Source organism: Musa acuminata, chromosome BXJ3-1 (assembly GCF_036884655.1).
Source record: "Musa acuminata AAA Group cultivar baxijiao chromosome BXJ3-1, Cavendish_Baxijiao_AAA, whole genome shotgun sequence".
In the NCBI taxonomy this organism is placed as follows: Eukaryota; Viridiplantae; Streptophyta; class Magnoliopsida; order Zingiberales; family Musaceae; genus Musa; species Musa acuminata.
This window is the reverse complement of record NC_088349.1, coordinates 6,633,300-6,649,027: the sequence shown is the minus strand read 5'-3', so window position 1 is coordinate 6,649,027 and position 15,728 is coordinate 6,633,300. Positions and strand designations below refer to the sequence as shown.

General features: G+C 36.1%; 1 protein-coding gene across 4 annotated transcripts; it reads right to left on the bottom strand.

Annotated features, from left to right (window-relative positions):
• Positions 1 to 2,329: 2,329 nt before the first annotated feature.
• On the bottom strand, positions 2,330 to 10,582 carry LOC135584009 (1-phosphatidylinositol-3-phosphate 5-kinase FAB1A-like). Of its 4 annotated transcripts, none has more exons than XM_065135733.1 (13): positions 10,452 to 10,582; positions 9,316 to 9,581; positions 9,172 to 9,205; positions 8,049 to 8,732; positions 7,808 to 7,952; positions 7,395 to 7,739; positions 5,932 to 6,738; positions 5,507 to 5,832; positions 5,282 to 5,408; positions 4,998 to 5,165; positions 3,395 to 4,885; positions 3,051 to 3,311; positions 2,330 to 2,963 (listed from the first exon to the last, which is right to left on the bottom strand). In XM_065135733.1, the coding sequence occupies exons 2-13, from the start codon at positions 9,458 to 9,460 to the stop codon at positions 2,631 to 2,633; spliced, it is 4,866 nt and encodes a 1,621-aa protein (XP_064991805.1). In that variant the 5' UTR covers positions 9,461 to 9,581; positions 10,452 to 10,582; the 3' UTR covers positions 2,330 to 2,630. The 4 variants fall into 4 exon arrangements, with proteins under 4 accessions (XP_064991805.1, XP_064991804.1, XP_064991806.1 ...); XM_065135732.1 differs by having other exon boundaries at positions 10,384 to 10,555; XM_065135734.1 differs by having other exon boundaries at positions 10,431 to 10,552.
• Positions 10,583 to 15,728: the final 5,146 nt, after the last annotated feature.

Below are 15,728 nucleotides of genomic sequence, written 5' to 3'. Positions count from 1 at the left end.
AAATAAATCATCAGACTTACATGTTTATACCCAAGAATCAATGCTCAAAGCACAGGCAATCAGTATGCACTAACACCATCAATGCCTGCGAGCTAATTTTCTTCAAGATCTGCAGAGAATTTGACTATCGAAACATTTTTATTGAAGCTTTTCTATAGAATTAGTTTACCTCTTTACATTTTCGGATTTCAATATAGTCAACCCAAAACTTATGAGACAAGGCAACAAAAAAGGTAAGATGGATTAAAAATCATGATAAAAGATTTGAGCAGGCAAATTATTATGAAGGAGACTAGTCAGGAACAAAAGGAATCCACCAAAGAAGACCCTTCCATTTCTATCCAGAAGGAAAGAGGGTCAGGCCAAAATAGATGGAAAGGTAGATATAGTTGATACATCTATATACACGACATGCTTTTCTCCATATTCTAATATCAACAAAATATGATTTCTTCTTCACCATCAACATGTCAAACTATAATCATCCATCACAAGTTTCTCCTTAAACTCTATCACAGAATCCTTCCAGAAAGACATACAAATAGGTCCAACATGCTATATATTTGTTTTCACTCCAAACTTATAGAGGTCATATCAGATTCATACTTAAGTATGGCCTTTATATTCTTTGTACTCTATCTCAAGTAGGTCACATGCTTCTGATAATAAAGGTCACCTTTTAGAATATCTTGAACCATAAGAGCATGTTCTGCCAAAATTCAAATTTGTATTTTTCAGCCCTTACAAACATCTTATTGAAGATCCATGTCTCAAATGTCTTGGAAAATTTTAAACACAAACCAACTAAATATGGATTAACTTGCTATTTACAACTATAGAAAATCCATATGTTATAATAAAATTACTTGACCTCTAATGGATATATTTCCTTTTCTAATCCCAGTATATAGTGTTATAGAAGGATGCCTATTGGTTAGTGATAATACTATGCCTGTGTGTTGTTATATGGTGCCCCATGATAACAATATCAGCTGCACATCCAGGAAACATACTTTCAAAAAAAAAAAATTGAACATTAAAGAATATCTAATGATTGTATTTCTTAGAACGCAAAAGACAGTGCAACAACTTTGGACACCTTCTTGTGGTAATTTTATCAAAAAACGAGGAAATTGATAATCTTTTTAGCTTCATGAGAGAGGAAACAAGCATTCATAATTCACGTTTTTGACATGAATCTAGTTCAACAAATTGTGCATGAGAAATGTCTTCATTGCAATAGAAAACTCTACATATATAGATCACCAGAAGGAAATACAAATGAATGAAAATTCAGGAACATGACGGCACTGAATTCACTGACAAAGATGTCAGTTATTGTATGAAATGCCAAAATTATTAACATAGAATATCAGAGAAAACAGCATGGTGTAATCCAACTACCTAAAGTCTGATCAACTGGATGACTTAGTGAAATCAGCTCCAAGAAGCAAAATCTATTGAACTCACCACAACCTAGAGCAGCACGACAATTTGGCAAGTCTATCCACTTCATTCCCATAAGCACACTACCAAAATAACACTGATCATATCTTGTCTTTGATAATCTTAAGATATATAAGCAAAAGGAACAACAAAAAGACAAGAATAATGGAACCTGATGTGTTAATTTCATTTCCATCAATCTACAAGAAGAGCAAGCATGCCATGATGATTAAGGACACCGATTGGTAGGTTCCTTCATATACTGGTGGAAAAAATCAGCAGTAGGTTTTACAAACCTGCATAACCCAAACAAAAAAACAAACATGAACCCATATATACTAGTGGAAAATCAGCAACCAGTAAGAAAATCACCTTGATAAAAGAAAATCATAATTCATGGTTTTGTGCACAAGCAGTATGATAAGATGCATGGGCTCACAAAGTATTTAAAACTACAAGGCCATGCAACAGATTCTAATATTTACCAGTTAGATATTTGTAGAATTTATCAATATAAATAAAATGAAAATAATAAAATCCAGTAACTCCAACGGTACTTACTTCTGGAGTAACATTAGAGACAACTGGAGCAACGATCTGAACAGGAGAAAAGGAATAAATGTTGTTTTCTTTTTCACTGTACCAAGTGTCAACACAATGTATCCAGAAATTATTTCATGCCAATAAATTCAGAAGCACTAAAGTGGCACAGACCAGACAATGAAACTGTCACACCCCTCATGCAGAAAGAAAAAAATCCAAATTTCTGTCTGTCTAAATGGTGTTTGCTCATATAATTTAGCAACATGAAAAAAAATCTGGTACCAACTCAGCAATGATAAATATTTTACAGATATTGAAGAATATGAAACAAGATTGATAGTTAAACAGAAATTCCCACTTTTATTCAACCATATAAACACAAAGAACACAAACATAAAGAATCGAACACATTTTGGATCTCTTTGTAACCACCCTGAAGAAATAAACTTTAGACATTTTGGAGTATACAATGTGGCCCAACCTACCCCAGAAATTTGCTAAAAAGTCGCAAATCTTGGGGAGGCGAGCAACATCTATATACAATAATTAGAAAGGCAGAAGTACAGTAACAAATCAGAAAAAGATTCAAGATTTCAAATGACGTGGGCATAGCAGGAACTTTGATCCAGGCAGATAACTGGTCATGACTTCTCTGAGAGATCCGCATTGTGTACTTTAGCTGAATTTCTCTTGCCATCAGAGCAAATAATGCATGAGGGTGAACGGTGCTCATGTTTCCAGCAATGAGGAACTGACAAAAAATATCTGGTCATAAACTTCCTAAACCTTTTCTTGTACTCCCTCGGAGAAATAACGGTTGGCAATTCATTCTTAGGAACAATTGAAGCCTTCGCCCAAGTCTCAAGCTGCTTGTCCCAGGTATACTGCCTCAAATAATCAATAATGCCAAAAACAAGCTCTTTCCGGTCATCATCCACTCCAACAAGCAAAGAATAGTCCATGACATTAATAGACTGCAAATTTAACAGTATATATTAAAGTCAATGTCTACTAAATTCAAGTAGCATATTTTAGATATAAATAGTTGGCTGTAAACTTACAGTCAGAAAAGATGTATCGTTCCAAATGGCACGTTGCAGAAGGAGTTTAGTATCCCCACCAACATATATGGGAGATTTATGCATGTCTTCCACAAAGTTCTGATCCAAAAGAACCTTTTCACCATACTTGGCATCTGAAATGTATCGATCAAAGACAGCACCCTTGAGATCATATGTTCGAGAAATTTTATGTCCATATAGAAGATTTTCCATCACCATAACATCAATTTTGGTTTCCTTGCCACTTTTGCTTTTCCGAACCTGCGTGTAAAAGACTTTGCTTAAACCAGAAATAACACTATAAAAATGTGCAGTTATAAATAAAAAAGAAGAATTTATAAAACCTGATATACTCCCAAGATTTTAGCAAGACAAGTTTGGCTCCCTGTGTCTAAAGAGTGAAAAACATGCTTAAAATAATCAGGGCCAAATTTTAAGAAGGAGTCGAGCTCTGTCTTCTTGATTTGTTTAATGATGAACCTTTCATCCAATGACTTTGCAAAAAATACTTTACTCTTTCCTCCTTGTGCATCCCACTTCTTGCAACGGCTTAAGGAAGAGATGTAGGCAAGTTCAGAAGGACAACATTTCTTTCTTATATCATAGAAATGCTTTGCATATATACAAATTACTGAAAAAATACTTTTTCCAGAAACCTTCCCTCTCCCCACAATGACTTCAGGATGCAAATTTACTGATTGTAGCTGTAAATCAACAGATGATGAACCATCAATACTCGAAGTTGATGACTCGTCCAATGAAAGTGAGGAGGCACTATATAGCAAGTTGATCCTTTCAGATTCTGAAGCTCCAGTAGAAGACATACATGCAGAAGCCCCATAACTATCACAAGTGAAGCTAAAAGATCTATCTGTCTCCCCTGCTTCGCTTTCAGCCCTGTCTAACAAGCCTTGGAAATTTTCAGATATGGCTAGCGCACATGCAATTATGCTAGATATCTCATTCTCAGAAGCAGACAGGACATTCCCACCTGGACCAACTGCAAAGTGCAACAAGTCCACTTCACTAATAGATGTCTGGTGTATTGGAGAAATGTGAGATGGAACATAGGTATTAATAAATTCAAACTTCCGTAATGAACCTCCATAGAGGTCCTTTTTGCATATCTCTCTCAAATCAGAAAACGAAGTCCAGATCAACTCTTCTGGACCTTCTGACTTTGCATAAACGTCATCTGAAATATTTGGAAATTCATTTGACAAGGATGTAGGAGGTGGTGTTTCACTTTCAGCAATTGTCTCAGCATTTTTAAGCTCAAGGTCAGTTGCCTTCCCAACATGTGGCACTTCTGCAATCTGTATGGAGTGGTCAATTAGTATATCACCAGAAGGAGATACACATATTTCCTGACGGTTCTGATCATCTTCAGGGGACAAAATAGGATTATGTGGTATACAAGGGTCTTGTTCAAGGAGAGATACTGCATGCTCCTCGATCCCTGATTGATCAAAATACTGTCTTGTTGAGTGTTCCGCATCAACAAATCCAACATCAAGAAGCTTATAGAAGTTATTGCTTGTACAAGCAGAAGCTTCAGTTGATTCTGTATCAAGATCAATCTGCATGTCTTGTATACAATGGCTGCCACTAGGAGAGAGTTGTTCATTAACGTGACTATGCACTTTAGGAATTTCGTCAGCTACACATTCATCATTTCCTAGTTTGAATTCTGTATGCTGCAGAAGGCAATCCAACCGACGGTCCCAAACATATAACTCAAGAAGGAGCTCCTGGCCAAGCCACTTTAAACCGAGAATCTCATGAAGAGAAACCTCCATTTGTTTATTATGATCTAATGCCTTCAGCAGAGAGGTCTGGTGGGACAGAAAAGGTTAAGAAAATTTAGATTACTTTACCTTTGTGTTTAATCGGTGACAACAAAATCATGCTTGAAAAGGTTAAAAAAATATTAAAAAACATAATTACCTCAAATTCAAACATTTCCTGTATCAGCATCTCTTCAATTTCAGAAAACGGTTTAAGTGAACCAGAGAGCTCAATACATTGTTTACCCAGAGGGCCATAATATATAGGCTTCAAGTTCTGCAATGAGTCTGAAACCTCAGAGAAAAATGCACGTCCTTGAAAAAGAACCTTAAATAGAAAAAAAATCAATGTCAAGAAGAATAAACATACTTTGCAAGATGTTATTAGATAAGGAGAGCTGTTCGATAGAAAAAAGAGGCATAATTAAACTAAAGGCTACATACAGTTTCCATTTCTCTCTTAAGCCATTCTTGTTCTTTTGGATTATGGAACTGCAAGACTGCTGGTGGCTTACAAGCAGCATAGATCTTAACTGATGAATAAACAAACATTGCTACCTTGGAGCCTAATCTGCAATTTTTTTGTCAAAATACCATATAGATGATATCATATCCAACAAACAAAAATTACATAACTTTTGCATAAAAGCAACAAAATGATGGACTCACCCAAAAAATCGAAGGAAATCCCTGTGCAAAGAATGTCCACATTCAGATAGCCTATTACCCGAAGAATGGCCTGAAAAGCTGAGTTCTAAAAGCTTCCCAAATGAAAGATTACATGCCGATTTAGACAAGACAACCCTCCGTGTGGACATCTTGTTTCCATTCTTACATCTCAAACAACGGGTCCACATCCAAATTTTTCCTTCGACTTCACCTGGCAACTGTGACCCTTGAGGAAGTTGTCTAACATGCACGCTTAGATTCCCATTTTGGTGGGTGTAACAGTACACGTGTGCCTCTGGTGGTTCACTACAAGAAGAGCAACTGTTCTGCAACAAATGTATAAACTTCCATCAATTAGAATTCTGTTCAAGATAAATAAATAGTACTTAATCTTAACAAAATTATCAGATAAAATGAGAAAACACCTGGTTAAGCAAGATATCTCTCAGAAATCGTCCAAGTGATATGTCAAAGTACCCATAATATTTTATACGAGAAAGATGGCTCTGATCACAAAGGGTGCCTTTTTTTGTGCACTGTTTAGAAAGCAAAACTATGATGCTCTGGGGATCTAATACACTCTCAACGACATCTTTGTGTTTTATGTTAACAATCTCACAACCATCAGCATCAACAGCTTCAGTTAAATCTCTAACTGGCTCAGTCTTTTGATAATTAAAGATTCCATCATCTATTTTTTCTTCACTAATTATCGAATTTGCTGCATTTTCATGATCAGATGCTTCCAATGAAGCAAGATCAATACTTTTACCATCATAAGTTTTATTATTGATGTCTAACCCTAGTGAAACAAACTCAGAAATGAGAGATGGAGAATTGTTTCCTTCGAATGTTTCGCAAGTAGCAGAGAGAGGCGATAGCAATGATATGTCACCACTGCTGGATTTGTCAGAAAACATACACTCATAGTCAGAATTCAATGACATCAACCTATGATCAAATCTACCCAAGGATCCATTGCAAACAGGAACATCTTGTGTATGTTCTGAGGCCAGAGTAGACAGGCAACATTCAAGATTATCCATGTAAAGCAAAGGCATGGTCCTCAAGGGTGCAATTCCTTCCCTGCTATCATTCTTATTGGAAAAAAAAACCCTCAGGTCCACAAGGAATGAAGTTTCAAGAATCAAATGGTATGCTGCAAAGACTGCATACTGAACTACACGCTTAATCTTCTTCAGTTCGTCACTCTGAGCCCCTTTCAGCAATATCTGCAAAAAAGAAAGTATGATCAGATTCAGAACTATATATAAAATATAGTTCTTCATATTCAATTATATTCTGCCATGCATCATATGAATGTCCCTGGAACTGCCATGTTCCTTATGTTTCATATAAATTATTATGGTTAATAATAAGCAACAATTATAACATTGTGAGCCACACATTAAAAGAAGGCTACAGATACAGAAGGAAGCATATACACTTAGTATCGGTATGCACCATTTAGTTTCTCCTCAGTTAGTTGTCTTGCCTGTAAACTTCATTATAATTCCTAATCATCATGATATTGAAAGGATAAACTAAACTAATTAAAGGAACTGATGTCATTAACATGCTAAGGGATTTGAAACCACAATGCAAAAGTTGATGTACAGCATGGAGCTAATTTAGTCACTTAAAAACGACATGATTTTCCAAAGTTTGAAACAAGAGTACAAGCGCTTGTCAAACTGATAAATGGCATACATAATAATTAGAATGGAGCAACATATTTGAAGAGCACACGTTTAACCATCTTTTCCCACAAATGATCACACACAAAAAGAAAGAACATCATGAACAAAAGTCAACAAATTACATGTCCTATAGCATATGAGGAAAATGAATGCAATAGTCAAATAACCCCAAAGAAAATCATACTCACAGTACAACCCAGAGGTTTCTGGAAGCCCACTAGAAACATTAAGGTCTTGCTTGACCTCTTACCACCACCACCAGTACTGTTATATTCCTCCATAAATCTTTCAATACGAAATAAATCACATTGTGGCAGGATCAGATTTGTTGGAAAGTTGGAACAAGAAATGATAGGAGAACCTGTACAGAGAGAAACCTTTTCCAAACGGTGGATCTTCATATCAGAAACCACAGTTATTCCTTTCTCTAAAAGAGAATCCTGTATGTCACGAGAAATATTTCTCTCTACCAGAACCACATTGGGATGGCAAGCCTCTATCATATCAGTGATGACCTTCAAATGGTTCTTTTCCTGATTTCAGAAATAAAAATGATGATCAATAAATTCTAAACACAACATCCATATGATAATAAACTTACTTGTTCCATTGACTCGAAAGATGATAAGCCAACTGCAGAGTGAACAAGGACGCCCTGAAGCAGTAGGATTCTAGGATTTTTAAACTTGGTTGGCATGTGCTTATGAGCAGCATTCTTCTTGAAAACTAAACCCTTGATCAGTTCACTGCAACCAAAATTTCCAGTTCTAAAAAGAAGTATAATTTAACAGACAAAAAAAATTACAAACATGGCTTCAACTCATATGCCATCTCCATTTTACCTTTCATGCCGACTACCAGATGCGATGCATTTCACCTTCACATAGGACCCAGGATCCATTGCCCTGCCTTCAGCTGCATCAAGCTTAACAAGCAAGGCGGCTTTCCATGATAAGGAAGCAACAATGTCTAACCAACTCTGACCAGCTTCTAGGCTAGAAAAATCAATTCCCTCGGATGCCAAAAAACGACTTACAAGAAACTTGAACTGTCCATTCATTGCTTCCAACATTGCCTTTTGCCGTTTTTCCTTAAAGCCTTGACTGATCTTTTGATTTTCATCTAAACTACTCAAAAGATTTGACTGATTCCACTCTAGGCAATTATAATCATCATCTTCATCATTATCAGCAATGCTGGGTGTGTCATCTTCCATGTCTTCTGGTTCAGGTGGTATCCAGATGTCAGGATCAGCTTCAAAATCAGGTAACAGTGGCAGAATGTCATTGAAGTCCTGCTCTTCTGCTATATGTGAGTTAAAAACAACAGTTTTGGCTCCAGCATCATCCAAGATTTCATTGCTTAATTTAATTTTCTCTTCGTTATTGTCTATTGAACTGGACGATAGCTTCTTTTCAGTTGAAATGTGAGGTCCAAAGCCAGCTACATTGGCCCTAGAATCAGAAGAATCATTAACCATATTTCTTTGAGTAACATCAGCATCTAGAACACTATATCCGTCCCCCCTGCGAATGAAAGTTAATGAATATCAGTGCGTCAACTGCAACCACATGCACTAGTGAAAAAATGAAAATAGAATTGATACTTGTGATTATTACAATCTGCCAACAGCAAATAATCTGTTGAGTTCACATGTAAAGAGAAGGATGTAGCAAAAATCAAGAAAGAAACTATTGAGTTGTAATATATTAAATAGCATGCTTTGAAAAATTTTGTCTTCAAAGCATACTAAAAAAGGGTGTATCCCGTGCATGAGGCTCCCGCATTGATGAGAGCCTCGTGCATTGGGTACGCCCCTTTTTAGTATGCTTTGAAGACAAAATTTTTCAAATTGATAAATAAGAATTCTATAGGCGCACTGAACCTATCATACAAATTAAAACATATCATGTCCCAGAATAAGCTAGTGTCTTAACAAACAAGGTGCCAACGGTGCCCATATACCTGCATTGCAAATTCAAACCAGCCTGGATATCACCTGTAAAAAGACAAAGTGATAAGGAATGAAAGCAAAAATTGTTGGATGCTCCCAATAGACATAATGATAAGCTACAGTAGAAACAAAATAATAAATAGAAAAAAAATTACCAAAGCTTGAAGAACTTGCATAGCTTGATATGGGACTAAGCGGAGTGACATAAGGACCTGAACCATTCTTAGTTAAGGCTTTTTCACCATACTTCTCCGGACAGGACTCACAATGCTCAGGGTTCGGGGGGCAGGAAGTATCCATCTTTTCATAGCAAATTCTAAACTCACTACCTAGAGTTGTTTGTTATGAACCACATGACCGGCACATTGAATTCATCTGATCTCAGAGAGATAAGATTCCAGTGCCTCACATCTCTCACAATCTGTGTCATGGAAGAAAAGATGACCATCATTACGGTACTGGTAAATCACAATCTTGACACGGTCAAACTAAAAGTTTTAAACAGATTAATCGCAATAAATCCCAAAAAAAACCAAAATCACATAATTTTTTGTCATAATAACCACCAGACATCCAAACTTTCCAAAGAAAACCGAGGGTACTGCAAGTAAGAAATAAAGTAGAAAAGTAATTGAAAACATAACACAACAAACACCGCAGACTCTCCAACAATCAAGATCTAAACATTGACCAGGCTTAGGAGTCAAATCTTGAAACAGAACCGCCAAATTCAATCAATTTTTTCCTAAAGCCAAACTCAGAACGAAATAACTCATTTAAGGAAACCGAATGCAACAGAATTTTATCATTAATTATCTAAGTAAAATTTCACTGAAAATTAACTAAAAACACAGAGTCAGAAAAAACTTTCGATTTTACAAAATCAAATATATCATAAGTCTGTTAAAAGATGCAATTTCATTCTATCATTCATTATCTAAGTAATATTTCACTGAAAATTACTAAAAACACAGAGTCAGAAAAAACTTTCGATTTTACAAAATCAAATATGTCATGACTCTGTTAAAAGATGCAATTTCATAAATTCAAGTGTTAGTCTCAGGTTCTGATCCAAAAACCAACGAACCCAAATTCAAAGAGAATTTAGAAATCCAATTATCCTTTTGAGATCGGCCTAGCTCACCAGTTTCCCGTCATATACACATGTTAGAAAAAACAACAGCAAAAGGACAAGAAAACTAGATAAAAATAGCGTCGCTTACGGATTGGAGAAATGGCAAGTCCCAAAAACCAAACCTCGTACACTCACACTCGATCTGTGATGTCGTACCGAGAACGAAGGGAGCGAAAAGGCAACAGACCGTCGGATCTCAACGGCGTCGACCTCTCCACAAGGAACACAGAGCGAGACAGACGAGAAGATGAAGAAAGAAGAAGACATAAGAAAAAGAGAAAATAAATAGGAATGCAGAGGACAGCTTCGTCCAGTGGAACCCCCTCTTCGAATCATATTTTAGTATTTTTCTTACGAATACCTACAGCTCGTACCCACCGCCACAGGCTCGGGGTGCCAATGGAGGCATCGTCGGGACCCACGGTGGGGCCCGAAATACACCGTCACGACAAGCTTCAGCGGGTAATGGCGTCGGCAGACAAACGGGTATCGATCTTTGATTTTAAGGGAACCGCGATTCCGGAGCACCTTGACACCCAAGAATCGGGGAAGCAGCTCGTGAAGTCTGCTCAGCCAATTCCTCTATCTAAATTTTTATTGGCTTTTTACGCGGTAAGAACTTCAAATTGCTTAAATATTAATTATTTAGGGAATAAAAATCGATGTTGGACGAGCCAACATCAACCCGTCGCGATCATACTGCTATTTGAATGGATATTTCTTAAAATCTATAATCAACCGTTGCTCTCATGCCACGTATCAAAGCAAAAGACAACTGTTTTGTTTTCATACGGAATGGAACATTAGGCATTAATTTAAATAATATCTGATCTTCAATCTTACTAAGCAAACTCATACTTCGAAATGTTTATTTAATGTAAAAAGATAGCATTTATCACACCACCGCAGGGGACACACAGAACGATCCTCGCGGCACACATGCGCTCGCTTCACATGATGTGGAGCCCAGCAGCCACGCCTTGATTGGAATGTCATGCGGGACCCGCATCCAGCCATTGACCGGGACGTGCGCCAGTGAGAGCGCGGAGAACGAACGGAGGCAGGTCGAATTCAAACAACCCCGTCGCGTGCTCAACGCGATTCATACGTGACAAGACAGGAAGACAAATACCGAGTCGAAGGACAAATATTGAAATGGTTGGTGGACTACTTTGTGGCGTACAAGTCACGCAAGAAACCAACCCGGTTCATGTTGACTCTGCTTCGATTCGTAAGCATTGTTGTCCATCAAAGAAAAATCTACATGGTTTCCTTTTTTATTTCCCTCATAAATTGATTTTAAAATATTTAAATAATCAGTAAACATATTGTCAAACTCGATTAAGGATTTAATAGCATCGTCACAGATTTTACTTTATTATACTGCTCATCTTCATCATTTATCTTTCTAATAATTAATAATCAGTTGAGAATATAATATCCCTATTTTTTTATATGTATTCTTTTATAATTACTATTGGTATTATTAATACTACTGTTATTATCACCGTCATGATTAATTACTATTACCGGTATGAATATCAACATCGATATCAATATCAAAAATACCAATATTATTACTATTATCATTATCAATATTATTATAATGTTTATTACGATTATCAATACCATTATCATGTAATACTATCTGTGAAAATAACATTTATTATTTTCCTCCGTTATCATTTAATACTGTCAATGCTAAAATGAGTTTACATTGTTGTATAAGAGCTAGTTTCCTCATCTGAGTCCTGCTAACTAGATTAACATTGTTGTATAAGAGCTAGTTTCCTCATCTGTGAATGCATGGTGTCCGATATATTAATTTATATATGTTCCAATTGTACCACTTGATATGGCATATCATGGATCTACACGATCGACAATCATGTCAGCGCAAACATGGAACCTCGGGACGAAGATGGGGCGCCATGTCAAACGTGCTAACATGGACTCAGGATGACGACCGCCCCCCTCCCGCGTCGTCTGGAGCTACACGACCTAGCGTCGTGCCGACAAGGGCTGCTTCAGAAAGCTCGGGACAACGTCGTTCCGCACATACCGATTGTTTGAAGGTATGAACTCACTACTCGAGAAGTGGACCGCTGCAAGTAGATCACGTACGATCGACTATCGGGCGCCAAAATAAAAGCTCTTGGTTAGCATTTGACAAGGGGATCGAGCTTTCTACAAATGTTTCACTCAATATTGACTTAATTTTTGAAGAGGGCCTAAGTCGAGAAGCCCCTCCCAACCTACGCCCGTGTGCATGGACCTGACAGTGACGAAGCATAACATTCCCATTGAAGAGGCGCATTCAGAATCAACCCTGAGCTCAACTCAACCCGACGAAGGCTTGATTACCAATACGATATGAACATCGACAATCAGACCAAGTCTTGTTGACTCATCGGTCACGATGTAAGGATTCACTAACACCATTCATCATGTTACTAGTGTTAATAAAATATGTTAAGTATATGATATATTTTGAGTGTCATAAATTTAATTTATCTATGTACCAACTGTACAACATATCATATTACTAGTTTTAACCAAATCTGTTATATATATATATATATATATAGTTTAATTCCTATGGGTTTGATAAGCTAATTGTCTATCAATTTTATTTGACTACAATATTTAAGTTAAAATTAATGATAATATAATCATCAAAATCCTTACAAATCAATATTAATCTTATTCATTTTTTATATGAAATTAATTGGAGCGTTATAATTTTTTTCATTCAAAGGCCTGATGTCCTCCTCAAAGCCTAATTAACTCAGATCAAATCATAGAATAATGCACGTGGAACGTAGCCTAATGGTAGCTCCATTAACGAGTCATTCTATCCACGTATAGTTCTTTTCTTCTCGAATCCTTTCACTGTACTCAAATGTTAGATCTACTATAATATCAAATATCATGATTTGAGTATGATAAGTTAATTATTCTATCAATTTTATTTAGTTAAAATCATTGATTAAAATGTTTAAATCAGAGTTTATAGTGATACACTTATTCGTTTGGACGAGAGCCAGTACAAATTACCGAAGAAGAAGTTTCTCGAGGTGGTTGGATGCAGTGCGGATGAGCGTCGGCATGCTGTAGAATGATTACGGAATCCAAGGGAGCTCTTCGAAATCTTCTTCGAAGGAACCTCAAAGTTTTGGGATACAATGTGGACTGTAAGAGAAACCGTATTGCTCAGTCCACTATATGTTGGGGTTGATTTTAGAACAGTGATGCAGGCTACAAGTAGCCAATTGTCTTGCAATGTGTTTGCCTTGTTTCAAGTAGATCGCGTACATATTAGTAGGTATGAACTTGCTGCTTGAGGAGTCGACGGTTGCAAGTATATCGTGTGTACGATCGACTCTCGGACGCCAAAGTAAAAGCCCTTAGTTAGCATTTGACAAGGGGAGCAAGCTTTCTATAGAAATTTCACTCAATACTGATTTAATCTTCGAAGGGAGCTAAAGTCGGGAAGCTCCTCTCAACTTAGGCCAGTATGCAAGGACTTGACGGTGACGAAGCATAGCGTTCCAAATAAAGAGGCGCATCCAGAATCGATCCCGAGTTCAACCCGACTCGACGAAAGCTTGATCACTAGGACGATATGAACATCGACAATCAAACCAAGCCTTGCAGACTCATCGGTCATGACGTAAGGGTTCACCAACACCACTCATCATGTTACTAGTGTTAATAAAATATGTTACATATATGATATATTTTGAGTGTCATAAATTTAATTTATCTATATACCAAATGTACAACATATCATATTACTAGTTTTAACCAAATCTGTTATATATATATATATATATATATATATATATATATATATATATATATATATATATATATATATATATATATATATATATATATATATATATATATTCATACTTTAATTCGCATGGGTTTGATAAACTAACTGTCTATCAGTTTTATTTGACTAAAATATATAAGTTCAAATTAATAGTAATACAATCATCAAATCCTATCTTATTCATTTTTTATGTAGAATTAATTAAAGTGTTATAATTTTTTTCATTCGAAGGCCTAATGTCCTCATCAAAGCTTAATTAGCCCAGATCAAATCCTAGCATGATGTACGTGGAACGTAACCTCGTAGTAGCTCTATTAACGAGTCATCTGATTATCCACGGTATAATTCTTTTCTTCTTAAGTCCTTTTACTGTACTCAAATATTAGGTCTACTATAATATCAAATATCATGATTTGAATATGATAAGTTAATTAGTCTATCAATTTTATTTAATTAAAATTATTGATTAAAAAAATGTTTAAATCAGAATTTATAGTGATACACTTATTCGTTTGGACGAGGACCTGTACAAATTACTGAAGAAGATGTTTCTTGAGGTGCTTATATGCAGTGTAGTTGATGAACTGTAGATGAGCGTCGGCATGCTCGAGAATGATTACGGAATCCAAGGGAGCTCTTCGAAATCTTCTTCCAAGGAACCTCAAAGTTTTGGGATACAATGTGGAGAAACTGTATTGCTCAGTCCACTATATGTTGGGGTTGATTTTAGAACAGTGATGCAGGCTACAAGTAGCCAATTGTCTTACAATGACCTTTCCCATACCACATATTAGTAGTCATTTCAGAATGTTTTTATGAGATTTGGGTACACCTTCTAGGATGAAAATTTTCAATAAAGACCAATCTTTCAATTTAGATTTTCAAGTATTTTTATCAATAGAATTACTAGCGTTGTAGATTTTAAATTTCAATCTAATAGTGTTATTGGCAATAAATTAGACGGATAGAAAATTGATAATATGATTCATAAGTTTGTGTATGGTATTATAATGATCGAGGCTGTTTTGATGTGTTGAGTATTTATACATTGATATATATCGAATCTCGCAGAAGTTTAAAAAATTAAAAAAAATTAAAAAATAATTAATATAGGATCTACATCAAGCAATACAAATTATATCAAACGTATATGTTAGTACACATTCCATCAAATATATTTGATAATACACATCCGGTTGGTGTCGTGATATATACCATCCAATATCATTTAAATTAAATAGTAAAAAAATGAAGCTGAATTAAAAATGTTATTACCTCACCTTATGCACCCTCTGTGTTCCATGTAATTTACCAAAATAGCCACCTTCACCCTACTATAGAAGTGGGACTTATCTCATGTAATTGACTTAATTTTCCTATTCATCTCTATCGAGCCATTACGCGTTTACACATTTGACTTGGAGTCAACGAACCTTTAGCTCAAGTCTACGAGAGTCCTCCCCAAGGTGTTCAACTCACGACCAAAGGCGCGAGTCGGAAGACGCGAAGCGTTTCCAGACGGGTAATCTAAATCGTGGCTCGAGTTGAACCATATGAATCACAGTCGATGTAAGCTAATGGGTTCCATCGTG